Source organism: Tetranychus urticae, chromosome 2 (genome assembly GCF_039701765.1).
Source record: "Tetranychus urticae isolate SD_2017Ah chromosome 2, NJAU_TeUrti_SD_1.0, whole genome shotgun sequence".
Lineage (NCBI taxonomy): Eukaryota > Metazoa > Arthropoda > Arachnida > Trombidiformes > Tetranychidae > Tetranychus > Tetranychus urticae.
The window spans coordinates 12,758,984-12,784,684 of record NC_142959.1 but is presented as its reverse complement, the minus strand read 5'-3'; the positions used below and the strand labels follow the sequence as shown (position 1 = coordinate 12,784,684).

The 25,701-nt window shown below is 30.2% G+C and overlaps 2 protein-coding genes and 2 long non-coding RNA genes across 6 annotated transcripts; 3 read left to right on the top strand and 1 right to left on the bottom strand.

Moving 5' to 3' along the window:
• The first annotated feature begins 1,079 nt into the window (after window positions 1-1,079).
• Window positions 1,080-15,922, top strand: igl (IQ calmodulin-binding domain containing protein igloo). 2 transcript variants are annotated; one of them, XM_089267344.1, is made up of 4 exons: window positions 1,080-1,354; window positions 1,524-1,795; window positions 6,437-6,561; window positions 14,288-15,922. In XM_089267344.1, exons 2-3 carry the CDS (start codon window positions 1,649-1,651, stop codon window positions 6,536-6,538), a joined length of 249 nt encoding a protein of 82 aa, XP_089123470.1. In that variant the 5' UTR covers window positions 1,080-1,354; window positions 1,524-1,648; the 3' UTR covers window positions 6,539-6,561; window positions 14,288-15,922. The 2 variants fall into 2 exon arrangements, with proteins under 2 accessions (XP_089123470.1, XP_089123471.1); XM_089267345.1 differs by lacking the exon at window positions 14,288-15,922 and adding an exon at window positions 10,664-10,785.
• Window positions 15,919-25,701, bottom strand: LOC107364655 (stearoyl-CoA desaturase 5). Its single transcript, XM_015932087.2, has 4 exons — window positions 24,467-25,701; window positions 20,841-20,971; window positions 20,558-20,763; window positions 15,919-16,816 (listed from the first exon to the last, which is right to left on the bottom strand). Exons 1-4 carry the CDS (start codon window positions 24,780-24,782, stop codon window positions 16,381-16,383), a joined length of 1,089 nt encoding a protein of 362 aa, XP_015787573.2. The 5' UTR covers window positions 24,783-25,701; the 3' UTR covers window positions 15,919-16,380.
• On the top strand, window positions 17,537-21,743 carry LOC107364666 (uncharacterized). Its single transcript, XR_016198584.1, has 7 exons — window positions 17,537-17,667; window positions 17,737-17,822; window positions 18,156-18,315; window positions 18,392-18,458; window positions 18,558-18,729; window positions 19,093-19,358; window positions 20,395-21,743. It is a non-coding gene; the product is annotated as an uncharacterized LOC107364666 (long non-coding RNA).
• Window positions 22,093-24,333, top strand: LOC149093915 (uncharacterized). 2 transcript variants are annotated; one of them, XR_016198583.1, is made up of 5 exons: window positions 22,093-22,787; window positions 23,012-23,113; window positions 23,186-23,425; window positions 23,879-24,051; window positions 24,153-24,333. It is a non-coding gene; the product is annotated as an uncharacterized LOC149093915 (long non-coding RNA). The 2 variants fall into 2 exon arrangements; XR_016198582.1 differs by having other exon boundaries at window positions 22,615-22,787; window positions 23,186-24,051.

The window sequence follows — 25,701 nt, the reverse complement described above, 5'->3', positions numbered from 1 at the left end:
TACAACAATTTAGAAAAGTAGAAACAAAAAAAGTTGAGATTTATTGTCAATTCATATCACGATTGGACATGAAGTGAAGCAGTGAAAAAAAAAGACTGACCATTTGAATGAAAATATGAAAAAGTGTTGAGTTGAATGTAAAATGTATTGAACAATATTGTAAATTGCCATTAAACAACAAATATAATTTCAAAAGTGGTCAATTATAGCCTATTGAAGGGTTGATTGAAAGCAAATCAAATTGATTAGGGTTGAGCTTGAAGAAATGTATGAAGAGAGGAAAAAAATTGATATAACAATATTAACATATTGATATTATATTTAACAATTGATTGTCTAGTTTGTGGTTAAATATTCATATAAATGGCATTATAAATCAAAGTTGCGTGTTTCATTTTAGTTAATTCATGTTAAGGGAGGAAAAGGATGATAATTATGATAGTGATGATAATGATAATGAAAGATGAAAGATGAAGGAAGATGAGGAAAAATAATAAATTGAAAAAAGGTAACTAAACAAAAAAGGATTAATGTTTTGATGTTAAAAGATGCTGATGATGAAAATTGTGTTTATGAGACTGGAGAGAAGCTAAAAAAAGATGAAAAATTTTCAATAGACTGGTACAAAAAAAAGTTCATTTAGCAAGAATCAGTTATTCAAGATGATAAATGATGTATTTTCAATGAAAAAAATGATTAAAGTTAAAAATCATTCGAGAAAATGAAAAACCAGAAAAATCCATTGAACGTGAAAAGGGTCTCACTAGATGTTGGATTTGATGGGGAGAGAGTGACTCTGTAGGTTGCAAAATACAAGTCTTTGGCCTAACCATGAAAATGGTGAAAATGATATTGATGATGATGATGATGATGTACCTTAGCAGATATATTTTATGGTGAGTTTGCGCTTGAAACTTGGCATGGTGATGAAGAAACAGGGAGAATGGTAGATTTGATAGACAGAGACAATGAAAGAAGAGGAGGAAGACAAAATGAAGAGGAAAGAGAGAGAGAGACTAACCGAATATATCTGAGCGAATCAAGTTCTCAGTGTTTCCCTGTATTAATATCATTTTTACCTGTGATCTCTTCGTACTCTGATTCAATTGTCACCATATATTTCAACCCTTTTTACTATCCATTACTCACTTGCACAATCTCTTGCTCTCTCTGTCTCTATCTGTATCTCTTTTTTTCTCATCATCACCGTCATCATCATACTTGTTCATCATTACCTTTAAAACTTTCATTTCACATAACAGGATAAATTTGAATTCATTTTTCCACCTCATCATATTAAACAATTGAAACAAAAGACACCATCAACAAGGAAAAAAACAACAAAGATAATTTTGTGAGTTTGCCTTGAATCATCCTTTTCATCTTCACTACCTTCATCATCATCATCTTTACCTTTTTAATGTCTTTAGGTCATTTTGTTTACCTTCATTAATTTTCCAACAATTTTAATATTTCATCTTCTTCTTCTTTTTTCCCTCATTCCCTTTCAACACTAAAATTAGGCAACAAAGAGATTCTTCATCCACTCATATCATCACCATCACTTGGATCATCTGCATCATCACAAGCAGCAGCAATAACCTCCTCAGGAACCTCATCAAAACTGGAACCAACAATTTACTGTGAAATGGATATCGATTTAACTGATCCTGAATTGGAAAAAGCAGCAACCAAAATACAAGCAACATTCAAAGGGTACAAGGTTAGGAAAGAAGTTAAAGAGAAGACTCCCGAAACTGAAGAACAGCCCAAAGAAATTCAGCGAAGTGATTCAGTAAGTAAATAATTGTTAATTTATTTAATGGTCTACCATCAATAGTCATAAAATTAATTGTTCATTAAACACAAAATGGATTAAGGTTAAAGTGAAACAGCAAAAAAGTAAAACAAAATCTCATCTCAAATGTCAAATTTATTGTAACACGAGAAGGTTCACTTCAATCCACTCAAAGCAACCTAAGCCTAACACCTCTTAGGTTGAGCCAAGCATGTTTACTCGGGTTCGAGTCCATTCAAAGTCAAGCAACATATCAAAGTCAATCTTTTCATTTGCCATTTACAAATTGTCGAAACAATTAGATTAATCAAACTGCAATATTAAACTGTTGAATTTGATTGAACACTGATTAACACTTGAAATCCAAGTATAGCAATTTTTTTGTACCATAAAAAGGATGAAAAATTTTCTCAGTTTTTTGTTTGTATTCAAAGCATTTGTAAAAATAAATGTTGAAAAGCAAGTTGCTCAAAGTATACTATCATGAAATACATATTAGGAAGCTGAATAACATGGTAAAGATGGTAAACATTAGATGAGAATACAGGAGAAGAATAAGAAGAAGAAAAGTAAAGTTGTAAATATTTTTTTCTCTTCTTTCCTTTACCTTCAACTTCTGGTGTTTTCATTTTCATCTCAAGAGTTTGTCAAGCATCATGTTTACATGTTATGTTGTCATCAGCTATTGGCTACCCTTTCATTGTCTACTCCATTATCACCCTTTCCTTTGTATATCATGTGTATCATCATCATCATCATCATCATTTTACATGGAAATATATTTACATACAACTCAAGTTTACCTATTATTTTGTCAGTACCAAATACAGAATAAATGTTGCACCATTAGCATATAAAAAATGGTTAGAAAACTCGAAAACCAGTCCAAATGAAACATTTCAAGCCCAAAGTAATAACAATAATAGCCTTTGTTATCCAATATACTTTAGCAAGGAAAAGTATGAAAAACAAACAAATTGATAACAAACAAATGTAAATACATTAATTCAAATTATGGTGAAAAAAACTTTCAAAGGTAAAGTCTTAATGTGTTTCAAAACTCCCAGCTATTATTACATTTAAATCGTGTTCAACATTATAAGGACAATTTGAATGATCGATACAAATTCAAGTTGCAAGATTAAATTAACCTTAAGGTCAACTACAAGGTTGACCATTGCAAACGAACAAACCAAATTAGAATTTGAAAAAAATTCGCTTTTCACATACTTTGATCCTAGATCAGTTCGAGTTTGCTGATAAAATCTTTGTTCTTATCGCCCTAGAAATGAATCGAAATGCAAAAGGTTCAATCAAATGATCATTATTTTTTCCTTTTTTTCGTTGCAATTGATGAACAATATTTAGTTGCCAAGTTGATCAGAATCAAGTTGATGAAAAATCTTTTGCACAATTGAATGATTTTTCAGTTGGAATTTGATTTTGCAAAAGAAGAGTTGATTTTCATTTTTTTCAGGTAATCTTTACTTTGACCAAAAGTCTTTAATAGAAGTGAATTTTGACCTGAACTGTCAATGGTCATTGGAAAGATTGTTTACTATTCAATCGGAAAGATTAAAGATTCAAATGCTTGCCATAATTGTATCGACGTCATTGCATGAGAAGCATTTATTTTTAGATTTTCCAACAAAATTTCAATCCTTCCAGAACAGGTTCATAATGAGCAACCCTGTAGACAAGCAAAAAACAATAATAAATGCATTTTTTCAGTTCAATTCAAGTTGGGAGTTAAAATTGAAATATTTTATTTTTCCTTCTTTTTACTGTTTCTTTTTCTTCCTTTTAAGTGTTTCTTTTCCTATGTAATTATCAGTATTGGTTAGATTGAATACTTGTCAGCCATTCAGTATGTCACTTTAACATTTAACTGTTTTCAACTTGAATAAGTAGAAACACACAGAAGAAGATAATTTATTTGCTAATAATAATTATAAAAAATATTTTACGATCGATAATTTAACCTCTCCATGTTATTCAAGTAATCTCAAGGTGGAACCGAATAGATGATGATACTATAAATGTCTCATCTACTGAACAGTCAACACTAACCAGAAGGTCATTATTGTTTTACCATTGCTATTGTTAACCAGAAAAAGTAGAAAAATGATGAACCCAAACAACAAAAAAAAGGTAAATTAAAATTGGAAATTTTGGTGAAACTCGATGAGAATTGTGATGAAAATAAAGTGAAAACTCGTCAAATTGCTTTCAATTTATTCCAATTTTAATGATTACCAAATGATTGTGTATCCAATCATCCTTCGTGACTCTATTCTCATTAAACTGCAAAATGAGTTGATCATTAACAATAATCATTAACCGATTTCACAGTTTGACCGTAAACAACATTCAATATTAGATTGCAATTTAAATTGTCTTTTATTGTCTATGAGTCTCTCTGATTGTTGTCTTCAAGTTGGATAATTAATTTACTTGTAAAGACAACCTTGATTGTTGTTAAAGTGGTAATTTTCATTGAATTACAATCAAGAGTGAAACAAAGCAAAATGAACAAAAACAAGAAAAAAGTTCATCATTAATGATTGAAATGGGAAACAGTTGGGTTATAATACAAGTAGAAGGTTTGATTACAGTTGAACATTAACATTTACTGTAGCCAATGGTTGTGATTAACTTATAATTTTTATGGTTCTCATTATAAATGGTTATAAATTGATTTAATTTTGTTTCAGGTAATAAAGATATTTAATATAACGATAACGATGGTAAAAACAAAAATAGCAAACAAAACATCTCAGAATTGCTTTGCTGTATATTTTTAGTAGTAAACCTTTTCTCATTTGTTTTGCGTTGAATTTTTCTTGTTTTTTCCTTTTTTCTTCTTCTTCTAATTATTAAATAACATTCAGTGATTAAAGTGTTAATCAGTTGTTGATCAGGGAAAGGTTTTGTAGCTTGGAAAGTGGTTAAATTGTTAATTGTCTTGACTAAATGGTTACTGACAAAATGATAATAATAATAAATCTTTTAGGTTAAAGTTTATGTTAATGTTTTCAGTTTGTTTTTGTATGACATGTTGTCTTGCTTGTTTATGGATAAAATTGTAATTACTCTTGTCGCCATCTCTTCATATTGGTTAATTACTTTGGGTAATAGCAACACCTTTAAAAGATCGACAATTAACTGTCGACTAATTGTCAACAGTAATAATTAATTTAATCAAAAGGACAGCTTCTGTCAATTGTAAAAGTAGTAAAGTTGTAAAGTCCAACATTTACCCATTTTAACCCAGAACGATATGCAACACAAGAGTAAGATTATAAAAGACGAAGGAAATTTTCTGGTTAACAAGATGAATTTGATTCTGAATTGTGTTCCAATAGCAATTTCAATCCAAATTGAGGTTAGATTCACTAATGATTTGAATTGGTCAACATTTGTTTTCCTTCCAGTTCGAGTTACAATCCTAATGATTGTACTTTTGTCCAACCTTATTGAACTACATTCAGATGATGTTCAAGAAAAAGGTTTGAAAATTTGCTCGAGAAAATTTGTTTCTCATTTTGGCTTTTATGTAAAGCTTTTTATCCTGACTTTTTCAACTTCATTTCATGTCTAGAAATTAGAAGAAATGGAAATGATGATTTTAATGATAAACAGGGTGAAAGTGAAGTTTAACGTTGATAAAAACTCCACCCAAAATGAATCTAAATTCAGATAATGGTGATAGCTAGGCGGAAACTATTCAGATTCATGATGAAGCATTTCACTATTTTTTCTGCTTTTTTTGTTTTCTTTTTTCTCCTCTTGCCTGTTAAAGTCTGTTAAGATCACTCAAATTGTTCACATTATCATTGTTGATCAATCCCATTGTTGTGTTCAATGAGGTTATTGAAGATAGTCATGAGTGTTTAAATGTTGTTTCAAGCACAAGGTAAAATGGAAAAGAGTAAGATGATGAAGAGACAAAACAAAAGTGATCCTTTAATACACTTTATCCTTTGGGTGTTTCAGGGTTTTTCATTAAAAGTAAAGGTAACTTTCAATATAATGCTCTAGTAATTGACAGCATTTTGTCACATCAAAGGCCACGTTTTTAAAGCTAAAATGTCATTCTAATAATAGATTAATCAAGTTGATTATGGAACAACATTTATACTAAAATTGGACTACAATTTGGTTACAATTTCAAGATTTCCAGAACTGAATTTTGAGAGACAAAAAAACTTAATGACATTCATTTGAATACTTTTTTTCGTCCCTTCTTTTCATTCCTTGAAAGTGTTTCAAATTGAATTAAAGATTCATCTTTTAAAGTCCCAGATGAAGGTTGATTGTTGAAGAGTAAATAGATGAACTTTTTTGAATCTGATGAATGTTTACAAATTAAAGGATGAAACTAATCATGAAAATGAAATGCATTTAAAATATCATTACACAAAAGGCATAAGATGAAGAAGTGTGAAAAAAATGAAAATAAACAAAAGTGACAAAAAGATTCAAATGAATTGCTAGCAAATTAAAGCCATTGTATCATGCAAATGAAAATATTGAATTGAAATCAATTTGAAATCTCTTTGAATTTACTTTCAAATGAACTTTTTTTTCTCTCTTCAACCTTTTAACCTTTTCTCACTTCAATCTTTCTCATTACAGATCGATATCGATTTAAATGATCCGGATGTTGAAAAGGCAGCAACCAGAATTCAGGCCACTTTTCGAGGATACAAAACACGACGGGAAGTTAAAAAAGATTAATCTTCATTTAGTACAATCTAAAGGTAAATCATTTTCCTGTTTTTTCCTGTTTTCATTTATTTCAATTCCAACTGAACAAGTCTAAGTTTAATGATGAACAAAATCAGCAAATTATTTTCTTCTCTTTGGATGAACAAGTAAAAGACTGAAGAATCTTGGGTTTTTTTCAATTTTGCTTCATGAAAGGAAAATCAGTTCACAATTAGTGTCTAAATTTTGATTGAACTGATAATCGTTTTGTGCCGAAATGGCTATTTTTGTAACATTTGTTGATCATTATTAAAGTGCTTCCATGTAATCGTATAATACAATATCAATCAATTTTTCATCTTTACACAGTTCGACACTGTTGATGATGTTAAAATGTCTGAAATGTACCTTTGATGGTTATTGATGCGCTTATTTGTTGAAATGGTTATTGAAAATTCTGAAATTTGCAGGGTAAAAAATGAAGTTTGGTTGTTGCTTATTTACCCAACCTTTAACCATGATTCTTAATGATGTCAATAATTTTTGATAAAAGTTTAATCACAAATGACTAGAGTTGAAAAAAGGTTAACATGGTAATGAAAAATCATTATCATGAGTAGCTAGATTAGTGATAAGGCAAATGTTCAGGAAAAGTTCATTAATAAATGTTTGGGCTAAAACATGAATTGATAGAGTTAACTTTCAATATTCAATCTTGCAAATTTCAGGTTACATCTTTTATCATTAAATCTAACTCAGAATCCTGCAAGTTGAACAATAAAGATGAAATTCAAAAGTTTGAAGAAAAGTTTCTGCTGAGAAATTAAGATGAGAATTGGAGATAAAAATGTGAATATTCACCATAAGCAGAGCATCACTTCATGTTACACTTGATGGGGTGAGAGTGATCGTGTTAGGTTAAAAGAAGTCTTGTGGTGTAACTATGTAAAATGATGACTATTGAAAGACCAAAGAAAAGGCCTCTTTAGACGTTAATTTAATGAGGAAAGAGTGCTTCGCTTAGGTTAAAAGATCCATGCTATGCCAAACAGTATTCGTGTCAGAATCATGTAAGTTGAGGAACATTAAAATTCAAGATCGAAGCAATGACTTCTTTAAGCGCTAACTTGTTCGAGCGAGAGTGATCGTGCTAGGTTGAGAGATTCAAGCGTTATGGAGTAGCCACGTAAAATGATGAAAATTGAAAGACCAAAGACAAGGCCTCTTTAGACCATAATTTAATGGGACAAGAGAGCCTCGCTTAGGTTAAAATACTCATCTCAAACTAGACAGAACCACGTAAGATTATGCAAAATAAAATCCAAGATCAAAAGCCCTTTTATGCAAAAGGTTGCTTTTGATGCTGTTAGGTTGAAAGCTTCTTATGGCCTCAATGACGAGAATGCAAAGATGACTTTATAATCTGAAAGATTTTTCAATATGTTTCTCTTGATGGAACGGGTTTAACTTGTTTAGGTTGAAAGCTTCATGTCTTATGGCCTGGAATGAAAGCTTTTCCTTTCAGTTGTTGATTGGCCACTGAAATTCAGACTTTTCATCATCATTATCATCAAGCTTATCAAGATTTATTGGAGCATCCCAAACTCCAGATTAATTTCTATGTTCACTATAATATCTGTTAAATCTGTTTCATAGTTTTTTTTTCATTTTCATCTTCATGTTCAAGTAACTGTCACCAAACAAAAAAGGTAATCATTTAAGGTTGATAAGTCTTTTTTTACTCTCTACTCCAGTCTAGAAACAAATTGGGTTTACGATTTCACATTTTTGTGCTTACCTGAAACCAGGTAAAGGTAACCCTAGAGTCATCTTTTTCCCCATGAAGTTTATCAATTGCATTGAATGGTTGAAAAGTGGAACACATTCAGAACAAATAGAAGAACAAAAAAGACGAAGAGAAAAAAGAAAATGCTATGATAAATGAAAGTTTGAATGAAAAACGAGTGTAAATGTACAAGTGAACAACTAACAGTTATTTTGACGGAAATAATTTCTTCCTGGTTGAGAATCTCATTGTTTCTGTTTGTTGTATTATTTTTTTGCCTTTTGTTTCTGTGTCAACGTAAATTTGATTAAGATAAAGTCGAGATTGGCCAGTCTTGATCAGCCTTGACCAACTCTAATTGAAATCATCTTTTCTCTTTTACTTCTGTCCCTTTGTTTGTCCACATTTCAACATCATCTCATTAACTCAAGTGAATCTTGATCAGTCTCATTTTGTCCAAATATCCTACCAAAGTGATCTGATTCATTTCAGTCAAACTCAATTTGTTGACCCTTTACTTTACCTTTTCAATTTCAATTTAACATCCAAATCATTGACAAGATGATTTACAATTGAAATGCAAATGTTTCAAAAGCAAGTAAAGTGTTAAACGAAAAATAATGTAAAATTAAATTTAATTATCGATTTGAGAGTAAAGCAAAAAAAGGAATGAAAAATGAGTGAAATTTGCTGTTAAAACAAACATTTAATTGATTTACAATTTGAAACTTTTGTCTTCTTTTTTTGAGGTCAATCTCTTCATTCATTTACATATCCATTAATCAACTTTAAACACAAAGAAACTCATTTAAAGTAATCATTAAATGAAACAAAACTGAAATCATATTTAACCTCATCCTTGTTATCTGGCACAAATGCTGGGAGTTTTCACTCCCAATGAGGAGTTTCACTGTAACTGATATAGCATTTGGATGAGATTTGTAGTTGATCTTATTTCTGCTTTTGAATCTTCATCTTTCCATCTTCCAATCACCATGAGTATGATCAATTTCTTTCTTTACATTTTTCTCTTCTTCTTCTTCTTCTTCTTTTTTCTTCAGCATTTCACCTTTTTGCTTGAGCTGTTACCATACAAAGATATAACATGTTACAAGAAATCAATAAATGGGTTTTGCAAAAAGCGATGTGAAAATAGGAAAAGGAAATTAGGTTAACAAGATGAAAATGAAGATGAACCAGAACTTTTCTCAATAACATTGAGATTATCTGAGACTCGCGTGTTAAGCCAATTGAAAAGCAACTTTATTTATTTCTGTTTTTTTTCTCTTTTCTTTTCCATTTCATTTCAACTTTTTTGCTTCATTGTCCTGTCAAAATTTGGTGTCATTTTTGATTCAATATGATAAATGTCAACTTTCTCAATATCAAAAGTAATACATTTTAAAGCTTTTATTCAACATTTTATAAACAACATTGAACAGTCGATTGAAGATGTTCATCTTAACGGATTAGTTTGAGTTTCCCATTCAACTGATTCCACATTTGGCCCAATTTAGATCATCAATTTCACTCAATTGATTAACCAGTCCAATTCAAATCTCATAATACTCAAAGTGTTTACGATTCAAGTGCAATATTTGAATGATTATTTTGCTTGTAAAACCTGAACATTTAAATCATTGGAACCATCAATCATTCACCTTTTACTCCAACAAGTTTAGACATTTCAATTTGGATCCAACCCGAGGCTTGAATATCATTTCCTTATTGTAATTAAACTGAGTCAAAATTAAACCAAACATCATTTATAAATGAAGGAATGGAGTGAATTACAAATGCAATGACAGTTTATGGATGTCTTGTGGTTGGATTGATATTGATTCTCATTGTGTTTTCATTGACAAGTTTCTCGATTTGAATAACATTCAATAGACAATGGATTTGTTGATAAAACGCAATATTAGCTTCACGAGTTTACAAAAAGGATTTGATATCAAGTGTCCAGACACTTTTTGTTACGATTTTGTCAATAATTACGACAATCTTGTTATGTATTCAGATTAACTTGAAAACCTCTTTGAAATGTGACTCTTTTCATTGTCGAAAGTCTTGTCTGTTCAAATTTATTCACAAAATGAGATTAAAAATAATCCTTTCAATTTAAGCCTAAATCAATGTTGAAACTCATTTTCTTATTGTTGCATTGGCAAGCTAAAAGACTGAAAAAGGTCTTAGAAAAGATCAGAACAAATCAGACAAACACAACAACATCGCTCAATTTGCCTTCATTTCAATTTCGCCAATCGACTGAAACTTAACATTAAACGTTTTGGCATTTCGTAGCTAAAGTTTCATGGAAGCAAAAATAGCTTAATCTATGTTAATTTCCGATTTACTTTTATTCATAGATTTGGTCTCATAGTGCAAATATCCAATTTCATTGCAAGTTAGACTTGAGATTTGCCTATTAGTTGGGTTTTGATATTTTAACCCAAATAATTGCATTCTTCAATGACCCATATCAATTTCATATCATTAATTGGAAGCAGTTATTGAAATCACTTTAACTTGAGATGCTCTGGATATTAAATAACTTGAGAAACCAATAACGTTTAATGGATGTAAATATTAAACCTTTGAAAACCTTTCCTTGTGTCTCGAACTAATGACCACAACATGATTAAGCTCTCATTCTGGTTCATTTCAATCAACTTACTTCATCTATTTCATCTGTTTTATTTTGCTTTGTTGCTCGAAATCAATTTTCACTAATTATTGAGTTTAAATTCAACCTAATTTGTATTAATTGTCCTTTGTATTTTACCATTGAAATAATGATTAAATGATATTTGGGAAAAGCTTTGAAATTTTACTTTTCAACTCCTTTTGTCAGACAAAACTAATTTATTTTTTCCTCTTTGCTTCTTTTTCTAATTCCAAATTCTGTTGAAATAATAATATTATTATTAATAACAATAAGAATACAATACTCAGAGTAAACTCAGAATCCAGTGTTTGCTTTATGCTTACAATAATCTCAAGTTCAATAGGAATTGTTATACCAAAATAAATGAATCTATTAAAAGATAATAAGAAGAAAAAGGAAAAATGTAAAAAAATTTATTTGTTTTGCAAACAAGAAAACAATGGAAATTTATTCAATATGAAATACAACCAAATCAACTTGAATTTATACCTTCAATGAATTCATAGCTTTTTAACTCCCAACAAAATCATTAAGAATTTGATTCACTTTTCATTAAACAAACGAAGACACATTTCAGATACATTTCAAAAAGTCGCTTCTTAATATTCTAAACATTTCGAAAACGAATTCTAAACATCTTCAAAGGTTATTTGGATTTCGATCAAAAAAGATCTCAAAACGTTTCGTTGAAGTTTCGTTGAATCCTCAATAAAAGAATGCATTTCAAACCATTTAAATCGAGTTTCAGTCGATGTTCATCAAATATTCAATCGTAATTGTAACCTTTTGCAAACACAACGATTCTACAAAACTAACGATTCGTTACATAACAATCGTTTCGGATTGAACAGAGGTTCGAGTTTGCTCTTAATATAACTTCGTAAATGATGTTAGTTTGTTGTAAAAGATTAATTACGATTAGTTAATAACTTGGAATTGGTTGCAACGAAGCAAGTTGATCCAAAGAAGCTTGACTAACGAAATTTGCAGCTTTTTTCTGGAATTTTGTCTTTAAAAAGTAATGAATGTTAATCAGTATCGGTAACAGTTGAGGTAAATGTGTGTTTCCAGTTGATTATCGATTAATAATTAAGGTACAATTGATTACAGTTTTGACCTTATTTCGGTTAAGGAAAGTTTGTTCAACAATTGATGATTACAACCAATGAATCCATGAAATGTTCTCGGTTTAAGCATTATTATTAGCAATATTTAATATCGATTTGTACATTTCAAAGTTGTCCCAATGGCTATAAAAAGCTCAAGCTAATCAATAGTTAATCATTTAGTTAATAATCATTGATTTGTACCGTTAATCACTTTTAACTTTATTAATAGTTAATTGTGTAATTAAACTGTCAACACTGTTTTCATCGTTCAGTTCGTTCATCATTCGAGTAATCAATTTGGTTTACTTGCTAAACACTGTTAAACTATTGTAAAGAGAGAAAAATGATTTAATATGAAACTTGCTAATCAATCAACGTACAATTGTGTTCATGGAAAGCTTGTTTTCAATCAGAACCAAAACAGAAATGATTGAACCTCAATTGTTTGAAAACTGAAAGAACCAGTAAAAGCACAAGTAATAACATTAAACGAGAAGCTCAACCGACCAAACTGAACAACTTGTTGAAATATATTGTAATATTAACGTTTGAGTGAAATAAAAATGAAAAGCAATCAAAATGATATTCTAGAAGTTAATGGAGGCAACTTTTACTGTAAAGTTCAATGTTAAGAGTATTTAAATGAGTGAAAAATTAGCTGCTTCATGTTGCAAGTGTTTTTCAGTGAATGTAAATTCAAGTTTGTGCACAAATAGCAGTTTGAGATGCTTTCGCTTTGAAATAAACTTCACTATTTCAAGAGTTTTCGTCCCAGCAGCGAAACAGTAATTAGTGTTTTGATAGTTTAATGCAATTCAAAAGCAGATCAGGTAAAGTATAGCAAATTTAGTGAAGCAGACATTGATCGTTTCAAGGAAAAATCGATCATTTGACAGTAAATTAAGTTGAGCATAGGGTTTTGCAGAGAAATAAAGTAAATTGTAAATAAAGACAATTTGATTGTCAATTATTGTTGCGAACAGTTATAATGGAACTGTCTTCAACCGCATAAAACCAATCTTTCCATCATATATCAATTAGGTTTTGTGACTATTTGATTATTTCGATTTCAATCGCAATCTTTCGCTTCGCTAGTCAAAGATGGCTAGAGAAAGGCTTTAAAATCAAACTCATCTTCTTCAAACCTCTCAAATCAATGTTTCTACATGTAAGCATATCGCATTTTACCAGCTACTTAGATTCATGAAAACAAATCATTTACGTCTCAAAACAAGGCTAGTTAGACACAATATGAACAATAAATGCTTGATTTAGAGTGTTTTTTTTGTTAGTAGAAGGAAATAAGCAATGCAATAACAGATTTTGACCCAATAAAACGCAAAGCACTTGTTTCTAACGTTTAGAAATAACGATGAGTTAAAAATGATTCGCTTGTTTTGTGCTTTCGATTCTCGCACAAATTGAAGCTTCTCTACAATCTCTTTAAATTTTGTTGATCTTCCTGATCGGAGCGTCAAGAAGAATAACTTCTCCTCATTTTGCACAAACTTTGAATCGTTTGAATCTACAGTGAATATGTTTAATGGGAGTTCCCGTTGCTAACAAGTAACTTAATCAGATCACTCGTTTGTTTCGACTAATTCTGAACAATTCGCTCTAATGCAGTTTAACGTTTGCTCATTGCAACTTTTGCTTCATATTTCAACAAATTTCGCTGCAAGTTCTAAGTTCTCATTCTATTTGCAACGTTCAAAAGTTTACTTCTCACAAACTTGATTGCAAACCTTTAAAGCACAGCAAATCACTCCAACTCTTCTCACTAAAAGCCCATAACGCACAAAACATGCACTTAATGTTTTCCAAGTATAAGAATATCATTTTGCTAGACTTCAATCACTTTTGTTCAAATCTTTAGAAATATTTCGTTCTAGTTTTGTTGGAATAAGAAAAAGGGTGAAATATGATTTTAAATTCAAATGATTTGAAATTTACATACCAAGAATGAAGTCTGTCGTACTTGCCTTTATTTAGATTTCATTCAGACGAAATGCTGAGAAAAGGGTTTGGTTTTTCATCAGTGATCTTCGATTCATACTAAATTGATCTTTGCAATCTTGCAAGTAATATTTTTCATTAGAAGCAAATCAATCGCGTAAACATATGCAAAGCTGATTGTTCATTTAACTGACGACTTTACAGTGAATTACTCACTGATTTTGCCCACAATTTACTAATTATATTTTCATCTTTTCCAGATAAATTGCAACGGGTTCAATTGATTAAAAGCTGATAAAAGCTGTATTTAATTTCAACAATAAACTGTAAAACATCACACATCAAGCAAAAAACTAAAACCGCGCAATTAAACGAAAGCCAACAACAATTAAGGCAACCAAAAATAGATGATGGATCAAGTGAAGAGTTAATCTTAATCAACTGCAAAATAAATCAAATAAAATGAACGGCGAGACTAGATTGACCAAGAAAAGGCATAAACTTTCGTCTTCTTTTTTTTGCCCATTTTTCATGGTAAAATAACGAAATGAAAAAGAGTCTTAATGTTAGGAATAAAGGAAAATGTTGAAATGAAAAATGTTTATAAATACAGTTGAAAGGAAAAGTTTAAAGAAAGAAAACATCATTTTGTTTGGTTCCAAATAATCAATGGTCCAGTAGCAATCAACTTCCCTCCTCATCATGTGTCATCTTAATCATCACAAGATCATCCAGTAATCATCAATGATCATGTTGATCAGTCAAGCTTAATCACTGTCATCATCATTTCTGGCAGCCAAACTTTAAAACCTCTTTTACATTAACAGAAAGCAAAGCGAAACCCAAAAAAGCAAAAACCCAAAAAACCAGATTTCCAGCTCAAAATCATTTCAATCTTCAATTTTTCCCTATTTTAAGACACAATTTGTTTCCATCTCTACCTTAATTCAATAGCTAGTTAATTGTTTAAAGTCAATTTTCCTTTTCTTTTCCAACAACAGTTAAAGTTGTTCATTTATTTATTTCCAATCAAGGTAATCAAGCTAATTCATCTATTATTGCCATTTATTAACATTTTATCGTCTTGTTTAATTAGTCGACATTTTATGGAAATTAAAAATTAGGTAAAAATGATTTAATAATAAACAAATTGAACAACTTCAGACAAACACCTTCAACCCTAAAAGGCTACCATTTATTGATATTGAAAAACTGTCTCAACTCTTCAATCGTCACCAAGAAAAGCCTTCAATTTAACCTTTTCATTGATTCATTCACACAATTTTGGCTTTTATTAGCAATTTAGACAGTTAATCAATTTGAATCTGCTTTTCAATTAAACCCTTTCAATCGATAAATTGTAATGTAAAAGGAGAACCAGAATTGAAACCAGATTTCTGGTTTCACCAACTAATGGGACAAACAGCACAAAAATGGGAAACAACTTTTTACTCTTTTAATAATTCATTTGATCCCCAAAAAAATCAATCTTTCAAATGCTAATTTAATTCGCAAACCAATTCTTTAAATGTATTGTACTTTAATTGTCACGCAATTTATGCAATCTCAATTTGCTTTGCTGTCAGTCTTTGGTTTGTTATTTCATCCTCATTTCAAGCTATCAATGGGCACAATCAATTTGTATTTACTTGATCATTGTCAAGTCAACAAATTAATATTAAATTATTCAATGGACCTATCATTAATACAGATTAATCAAAAATGCATTTTCCACTCAACATAATACAATATCCAACAGTAATAATACTTCTCATCTAACAACCTTAATGTTCAACTTTATTCAAATCAACTGAACCTAATATTATCATTTGTTCATTTTTTGGTTTTTCAATTTTCTTCATGTTCTTCCTTTCAATTAAAACAATTTATGTTAAGTTAACAATTCTTTAATTATAAACAATAAACAAATAGGAAACACCAAAACCATTAACATCATATTTTTGATTTTGTGTGAAACTCAACTAATAATATACAAGTTTACATTAAAATTTAAACAATTCCAACCAATTTCATTTTAATATCCACTGAATAACAATATCAAGAATATAAGTCTGCTGGTTTAAATAATGAGTTTTGATTATTAGGTTGAGATAAAGACTTATATTGAATTGATTAAGCAAAAATTTACTAAATTATATGAGTTTATAATGGGGAAGGATTAAGGTTATGTTGGGTTTTATGGAGGTGATTGGATTTTGAGTTGATTATGTTTACAAGAATAATCTGAAGATTATTATGAGTTGGGTTGAAAGTTGAGATGAGATTTGAATTGAGTAAGTTGTTTGATTAGTTAATTGATTGAACTCAATCTGTAGTGGTGATAAAAGTCACTCTAAACAGCAGGAACTTCATTAAAGTTGAGAGTCTTGTTTTTGGCTTTTTCAATAAATTCTGGTGAAGCCTTCCTTAAATTGTAAGCTTGGCCAAATAAAGCGAAAAAGTCGATGAACAGTTTACTTATGTTGAATGTTTGACCAAATTCAGAAACTGTGTAATCATATGGAAAGGTGTGGTGGAAGTTGTGGTAACCTTCACCAGCCGCAATAACCGACATTAAACCAATATCTCGAGCAGTTATCTTTTTATTATAGCGACGCTTTCCATACATATGGCTGACACTTCCCAATAAGCCATGGACTGTAATCACTGAACAAGATTTAACACAACCAGCAATAAGGAAGGCATGGAGTAAACTATCGCCCCACAAATAGTAAGGAATTATCGTTGGTAAAACGTATCCAAGTAAAAGAGCCAATGGAGGGAAAAACCTGAATCGAGAACAAAGGAAACAGCAGATAATTAATACTTTGATTGAATAACCATTGGATCTTGAAGTTTCAAATAACACACACAAAAAATAAGTTATCAAGGATCATTTATCAACATAACACTTATATAAAAATTTACATAAAATTATAATTAGATTCCTGCAAAGGCTCTTATTAACCAGAATAACTTAATCTGGTTAACCAACAAATCTTTTAGCATTCAAACACTAGATGGCGTTAGGTCTCAATAAAGTAACTGTTGTTTTGATTTCAGTTGTTAAGTCAATCAAATTAGATTCAAATCATCAAATTTTTATTTGTGTTTTAAGTAAAATCTGAACATTCAATTTCATGAGACAGTTAATCATGGATGAGTCTACTTATCTATTTTTTCAAAAAATATGAAAGTCAACAGATTAAATTTGAATAGAATTTGATTTTGTTTTCGTTGAACTACACTGAACTACCTAGTTAAAGCAACCTTTTCTGTTCAGATCTGTTTTGTCATTCTGAGCACGATTCATCATCAGACTAACTACCATGTAAGTTGAAGCCAAAATTGAATAACTCAACTTTAACAAAGCAAAAATCTCTGGAAAAATAAGAAAACGGAATATTTTGTCTCAACCACAGATGATTGTTTCATCGACTACCACTTAAGCGTACATTAATTCAATTTCACTCTTCCCTTTCATTTTCACTCCTAGTATTGCTTTCACAGAACACTGAAGTGTAACTGTATTTTCCGTTGGAATAACGGTAATTTCGATCCTGTAAGCAGGTGTAAGATAAATAAACATGTTTATTATTTGTTGAGCTAGCTGTTAAATTGATGCAATAAATTGTTAAAGGTTGGTTTACATGAAATTACAATTAATCTAAGGGCAAGTAATTTGTTTCTTCGTTTCTTGTCAATCTAGATTACAGGTTGAATAACATTTACCATTTCAGAGACATTAGTTTAGTCAATTGACTATAATTAAGGGAGAAAACAGTTTACCTCAAGGTAAGAATAAAAATTATTCTAATTCGTATATTAATTTTTTTGAAGAAAGTTCATTAGCTAAATTGATTAACATTCAGAATCATTATAGTGATCCTAGCCAAATGATAAACAACCGTAACTTATTCATTTGCAGTTATTATCACAAGTCTTGTTAGTCTGGCTAATTTGTAACATAAACTGTGCTAATCAAGAAATGTTGAATATTAGTATAAAATTTTGCATATTAGTTAATGATTTAAGATGTAAACAAAATTCTGTTCTTTATGTTATCTGCTAATTAATTTTTTAATTTATGTAACCAAAAATTAAGTATCTGTTAATATCTGTTAATAGATCCAAAGATTAAGTATTGACATCAGATATCCAGTATCGATGTTAAATTGTGCGTCATTAGGTTAAAATTATTTCAAAATGTGATTTTCTTGCCGTTAGTAAGTTTAAAATTTAATCGTTATTTTAATTCTTTGTGGGCTAAATTTGCATCAAGATCATGGTAAGATTTTATACATTTACTCGATTGTCTATTTTTCTGGTTGTCTAAATTTGTCTATTTGTTTATTTATTTGCAGCTTTTACATCTTAACCGTTTTTCGCCATCAATGTGTTGGATGCCATTTTAGCCCATGCTTTATCTTGGTAATCTTCAATTTTTACATTAATATCTTTTCGACTAACTATCATCAATAACGTCATCATCCTCTTCATAATCACTATCGTTTCATTTTGATTTAACAGATTTCAATCTTTTCCAATCTTCCTCAAACTGATGGATAGAAGAAATTGAATAAAGCCAAAACCCCATCAGCCTATGGAAGTAACAAGTAAAAAAAGTCTGAGAAAAGGCTTAATCTGACAAAAACTCATGCAGAGAAATGAAAAAGAAAACAATGAAAAGATGAAGATAAAGGTAAGCTACATACAGTTATATTCAACCTGACTGAATCTTGCTATTTTTTCCTCTAGATTGTTTATCGTAGGTAAGTGAAAAAATTTATAACATTGAAGCTTTAGTTTCATTTCATTTCCATTATTCAAGCTCATATATGAAAAGGATGCTTTTCTTCTCGATCTCTCTTTATTCACTATTGAATCGACGAAAATAAAAAAAGGTATAATCATCATCTTCATCATCATCACTGAAAATCATAGTTACATATCTAATAGATACAACATTATTTTTACCCGGAAATGATTGGAAACCACAGTTTATCATCTCAAAGAAAATAATAAAACTAATAATGATCTTTTTTTCGTTTCTTTTTATCATTAGATCACATCTTTGCATTGATCAACTACATCTTGATCATTATGGTAGCTGTACATGATTTTATTTATTCATTCAAATGATTAACCTGTTAATGCAAATGGAAATGAAAAAAGCAACAAGAAATTAATGAGTGAATGGATTAACATTTTAATGGTCCATCAATCATTTGATTAATTACCTTGGATTGTGTTAAATTACCTATTTTACGCTAGAGTAAAATTTATTTGTACTAAGTTGGAATTCAATGTAAATTTTCATTCTATTATCAAGTAAGTTGACACAGCTTCATGGTTAAAGCAAAGGAAAATATTCCAACTCCATATTTTCATTCCAAATGGCAGGATAAAATAAGTTAAACCGATTTCCAATAGGAATTAAAAGATGGGGATAAACATTTGTTTCCAAACAAAGCATCCTAATCTATTAATTTCGGTTTTTTCTGCATTCAGATCGAGTTTATAAACAGCTTACGTAAAGATGAAACTTTACCTTCATTATCGTTTATTTCACCTTTTCAAACTTAATCCAACATTTAAATCCCTAAATGAAACCATGATTTCAGTTGATAATAGTTTTTTCTCAGCAATTTTGAAAAAAGGTTTTTTTCTCGTATTATTTATTGATTATAATGTCAATTATTTAAATCTTATCAGGTTTGTCAGGATTGTCTTTGAATCTGACAAGTGAAGGTCTGTGAAAACCCATTGTAATACAAAATAACAACTGTTAGATCATTAATATATATATAAATAATAGCTTTCTCTAAAGGCAATTTTAGTTCGACCAATTTGACCATTCTTTCTGTCAAAATTTAACTCATCTCTCGATTAGCCGAAGATTGTTACAATTAGCGCTAAATTAAGTGTTTGTATGTTGACAGTTAAATATGAAACTACTTGAAACGTTAGAGTTTCACATTGATAGCAACAACAAGGTGAAAATGGAGCAAAAAGAGTTTCCAAGTGAATTTATAATGGTAACAACTAATAACTGAGGAGAAATTGAACTTAAAATGAAAGTAAACTCTTGATGGTGAAAAAACTTATTGACAGGGAATCGCCTGGGGAAATAGAATAAGATGAAGATGATGATAATGTTGGTGGTGAAGCTAAGATGAAAGAAGAGATTTAAGAAAGTAAACTCGAAAGGATTCAATGATATAATAACGTAATGTAAAATGCAGCTTCTCCCACACAAACAGTAAATGTCTTCATTGGACATCAATACTTTTTGATTGTCATTTTGATTGAATTGTTGAGTTGCACACTACTGATACTAGTAATTAAATCTTTTCCTCTATTTCAGATTCCGGATAAGCACCGTCATCAGCGTGGGATAATTACAATTTGGGAACCTTACAATTCGTGATAAAAACCATTCAGTAATCTAATCAGTCTAATTCAGCCATCAGAATATCTATTATATTTTGGGTTAATGTTGCTGCGTTTTTGGTTTTGTTATTACTTACATCTTTTGATATTTAACAACTGGATCGTTGAGAGCATCTTGAAAGTCGAGAGTTGTAACCTTGGTTCTATACTCGGGTCTGGGCTTCAAGAAACGCCAACCAAGTTGGGCAAAACAAAAGCCTCGGTGCACATTTTGTGGATCAGCATGGGTATCAATGAAAACATGATGAGCTCGATGGTGTTTTACATAATAATAAATGGTACTCTTTGGAAGGAAAACAATTTTAATCAGTTTCAGCAATATTTATCATTCAACATCAGCAATATCTTTCATTTACTCACCTCAGCTACTGAAGTAAACATTAAAGCCAAGAGTATTCTCATGAAAAGCTTTGCCTTGTAAGCATGATGACTCCATAAACGATGACAACCAGCTGATAAACCAATACTACCAAAGATTGCCAATGAGAAACCTGGGAATGGTAAAGAATCAATTGAGAGTTAGAATCACTTGATGCCAATTAGTAAATAAATGAGAGTTTGGAGATAATCAAATTTCGATTGTTGGTAATATGGACTGATGTTATTATGCATCAAAAGAAAATCATGGTTCTTGGTTTGATCTGAATCTTATGCTATCACTGATATTCAGTTGGAATTTTGGTTAATTTTTATGGTCAAATTGCTTTGCATTCGTGTCTTTATTGTCGTGTGAAAATATCTAATGGTCAGAATGCTTAACCAGTAAATCCAACAGTTGTATTGGAGCAATTATTTGTCATTAACAAGGATGAGATGGCCATGTTTACATGGAGTTAATAAAAAGACCAATCCTTTGATCAAGTATCAACTGCTGATTCAGTGCTTAAGTTGAGTGAATTAAGGTAATTTTAACAATTGTAAGTTCATTCCCTTGATTCAACCATTTGATTATTCCAATTGATTTCAATCAGTAATGCATTAACATGGGAAAGTTTAATGATAGAAAGGTTAAATCAATCTAATAATCTCTTTCAACCAAATTTTGTTGAATTTCTCGACTAATAATCTTATAAATAAAATGTTTCCAATAATGGTTGATGGTCAAAGTTACCAATTGGAAGTTTTATTGTAAATAATTGAAATCATCATTGAATCATTGAGCAAAATCTTTTTTGTCATAAGATTGGGCTTTTGCTCCTTTATTTCTAACTGTTAGTTTCTTTCATTAATCATTTTAATATTTAATTAAACTATTTACCTTTACTTTAGTGTCGAATCAATAATAAAAATAATTCCTGATTTCTGTTATCCAGTCCATTCAATGGTTATCACTCACCCTTTATAATCATTGTACCTAGGAATTGAGATTTTTGTATCTCGATATAAATAATTTAAATACAGAGTCCATAAAAAGGCAATCAAATCAATTTTGAATCAGCGATTTTCTCATAACCTTTAATCATCTGTTAATTCCTTGTTAAACTATTTTCAGTTCAATTATTCACCAGTAAAAGGTAAGAATCTTAAAAAGCAAAATCTTTCGAATCGTAATTAAATAACAGCCCCTTAATGACCAGCACTTTTTGTTGCTTGTTAATCACATTTCCTTTTCACTATCTTTAACTGCCTAACAACATTAACTCATTAAGTGATTTTACTAAATTTAGGTCAATAAATTCTTAATCATAATTATAAATTTCCTGAATCTTAATTTCCAGTTAAATCTTCTGTTGGTACATGTATCTCATCGTCTTCCTGAGTCGCTATGGATTTAACCTGAAATTTGCCCGTTATGTTGGACGATCGATTGCAAAGAACTGTAAATTACAGTATATTTTAAAGTGAACATTAAATTCTTAAAAGCCTCAGTTGGAAGTGAAACCGAGATGATTGTCTTTCGTTTATAAGAACTTCAAAGATTGAACCCTTTGCTGCGTATCTAAAAATGCCTAAAAGTAAACAAATTTAATTTCATCAGAATCTGGATCATGAAAACATATTCCACTAGAGAGTTATCTCATCCAATGGTAAAAGTGTCTCAAGTTTCATTCAAATTGGATTCCAAGAAAACTACAATTTTTGTTACAAAATTTGGGTTTACTTTTGCTTTTGTCCAGCTCACCAACAATGTCAATAGGGACAAAAACAAGTCTCTAATTGCAGTTATTACAAATCTTTTGGATCACCAATTTGGTTCCTAATGTTACAAACAAACTCTTGAAATTGATTTTTTTTTCTCATTTCACATTTCCTACTGTTGCATACATTCATGTGCCTGTCATCATGAGTATAGTGAAAAAATATTTCGTAAGTACACTTTCGTCTCAATCACTTTCCAATCTGCTTTCTTGGTCAATTCAATTTTAAGCAACTACAGTTTCCATTTGAAAAATATTTTGTGTCTAAACTTGTGATTGATCAAAAAGAGTCGAAATATTTTTTCATTTCCAACCCTTTCATCAGATCTTTTGAGATTCAACCAAGATCACAATCATTTATCAAACTCAACAACAAATCATTTGTCTGAACAGCCAACAATGGATATCAACATGAAACTTTTGCAGTTGAAAGCAAAAGAAGCTAAAGAAGAAACTTCTATAAATGAAACAAAATTTCAACAATTAACTTTCCAAGTAAAAAAACAGATACCCAAAAGAAAAGTTGAACTCTTTTTACTGATGATATTTTTTTGTATTGCATTTCAGTTTTCAATCAACCTGAGAATAATTAATCACCTGAATGATCAACTTTTAATAAACAAGCAAATGGTTGATTACATTGGAAGAAATTTGGAACAATATTAATTTGCAAACGGAATCATCATGGAATCATCATTATCAGATTAACAAGAGGAACAAAGTCTCGTAAAATATTTGCTTGAACAATTTCAAAATTATGGGAATTACCTTTGGAGGAAAACCAATTTAATAAGAGGATGAGAAAAGGTTAAATTTATTAATGATGGAAATCAATTTAATACAATTTAACTTTTCAAATTAATTGCTCCACTGATTAGTGTTAATGATAAGTAAACTTGTGCCAAAAAAATTACCCTTAACGACTGCCGTGAGTTGTAAAAATGATCAAAGTGTATTTACATGGTAATATTAACAATAATATTATTATAACAATCATTTGAGATGGAAAATTTTTATCTCATTTGAAACGTAATAAGAGTCAGGTAAAACACCTGAAAATGTTTGTTTCAAAAGAGACCAGAAAAGAGAAGGTAAAAGGTAAAAGCAAGAGAAACAAATGAATAAAAGTTGATGATGATGAAGATGAAAATGGTGATTGGAATGATGATAAACTAGAAGCTAATGATGATGCTAATAGTTTTATTTTGTTTTGTTTGTTTCAAATAACTTTTATTTCTCCTCTTTTTTATGTATCCTCAGAGTTTTATCGTTGAAACAAAACAAAAAAGGATCCCAAAGGAGTAATAAGGAGTCACTGGAAGGAAGAAAAAAACGATGAGGAAGACGAGGATGATAAGGATGAAGGGGAATAGCTAGGTAAGAAGCATATTAACAAGGCAAAGGAGTAAAAATGTGAGATGAAAAGCCTTCAGGTAAACCTTTTAATGTATTTCAACTGTTCTCTTCTCTTTATCTGCTCTTCATTTTGTTCCCTGTCTCTTAACTAACCTCATCTTCCTCTTTTTTTTTGCAGACACAATAATCATCGACATCGACATCACCAACAGTCAAGTCTTTCGTTATCTTTCTAACTTAACATTGATTAAGATACAATTTAACGATTAACTCTTCTTGTCACATTTGACTTTCACTTTGAATGGATAATATTTAATCAACTAATCAGATTAGAAGGAAAAAGTTTAATCTTATCTTTATGCTATTAAAAGTGTCACTGGCTGGAAGCCGAGGAAAGGCTTCAAGTGATGGGCAAAGGTTGAACCTTTAGGTTGAGGTTGTTGGTTGATGGCTAGTCAGACTTTGATTTTATGTTTAATGTTATCCACTTACCAAAAGCCCAAGTATAAAGCATTGGGATGATGCTTGAAGTGTTGTGATAATTTGTTGAGAAAAAAACTGCATCTTTTGTTATACCATAAAGAGTTGCTCCAATCAATGTTAAATGATAAATCACTTGAATCCAGCGAATATCAAAAATGATAAATTCAATTGTTGCTTTAAACTTGGAGCAACACGTTAACGGTTCATCTTGATTGGCATCAATGGCAATTGGTTGATCCACAGGTGAACCAATGACCTTATTAATCTTGATGGTTGGTAAATCGGGAAGATTTGCAGTTGTCGTCGTCTTTATTTCAACAACCATGATTAGACACTTGGAACAAAATTAAAACTCGAAAAAGATAAACTCGCAAAATTAAATCAATTGGACGGTCGCATAGTTTTTAGATGAATATGGTTGAAGTAAAGTTGGTTCAGTTTTAGCCAAGTCTCTCCAATCGACTCACGGAAAACTGAAAGTTTGAAAATACAGGTAATCAGTGAGAGTCTTACTTGACTGGAATGATCATCATCGTTATCATCATGAAAACAACAAAAGTTATTTTTAAGAAAAGAAAAGGAAAAGAAAGGAAGAGAAAAGAAGAAAAAGTTGATGAAAAAAAAGGTTCACTTTTCGTTGATTTGGTCTCATCGATGTTACGCTTTGACGGGCTTTTGATTCAAGCGGAAGTGGAACCCAACTTTAATATAATATTATATTGCACTATTAGATGATCATCATGAAAAGTTGATGGTTATTTTAAAAGCATGATAATGACGATTTAGATGATTATGTTGATGAAGATAATGATGATGATGTGCGTTTTGATACTTGTTTGGTTAGTTTATTTTTGAATATTATGCAGCCTTTGCTCTGGTTTAACAGTTAATCAAGGAAGCCAGCTTAACCTGACAACTGGTCAGACAAGCTTTAAACTTTCTCCTGTCTGTAACTTATTTTTACACTTTCAAATGTAATGATGTTGATACAAAAACATATCAACATTTGATTGTTTTCATTTCAACAATGTCAGTGAAAGGCAAACAAAATCAATTGGCAACTTGACACTTCAATTGTAATTCATACACTTTTTGCTCATTGTGTTGATTTTTTGATGAAAATCATTCATTTCCAGTTCTATTCAAGTCAATTCATTTTGATTCTCTATTCAAATTTCAAAGATGCTTTGAAACTCTTCGAATTTTTTTTGGTGAAAATTTGTGGAAAAATATTTTTGGGTTTT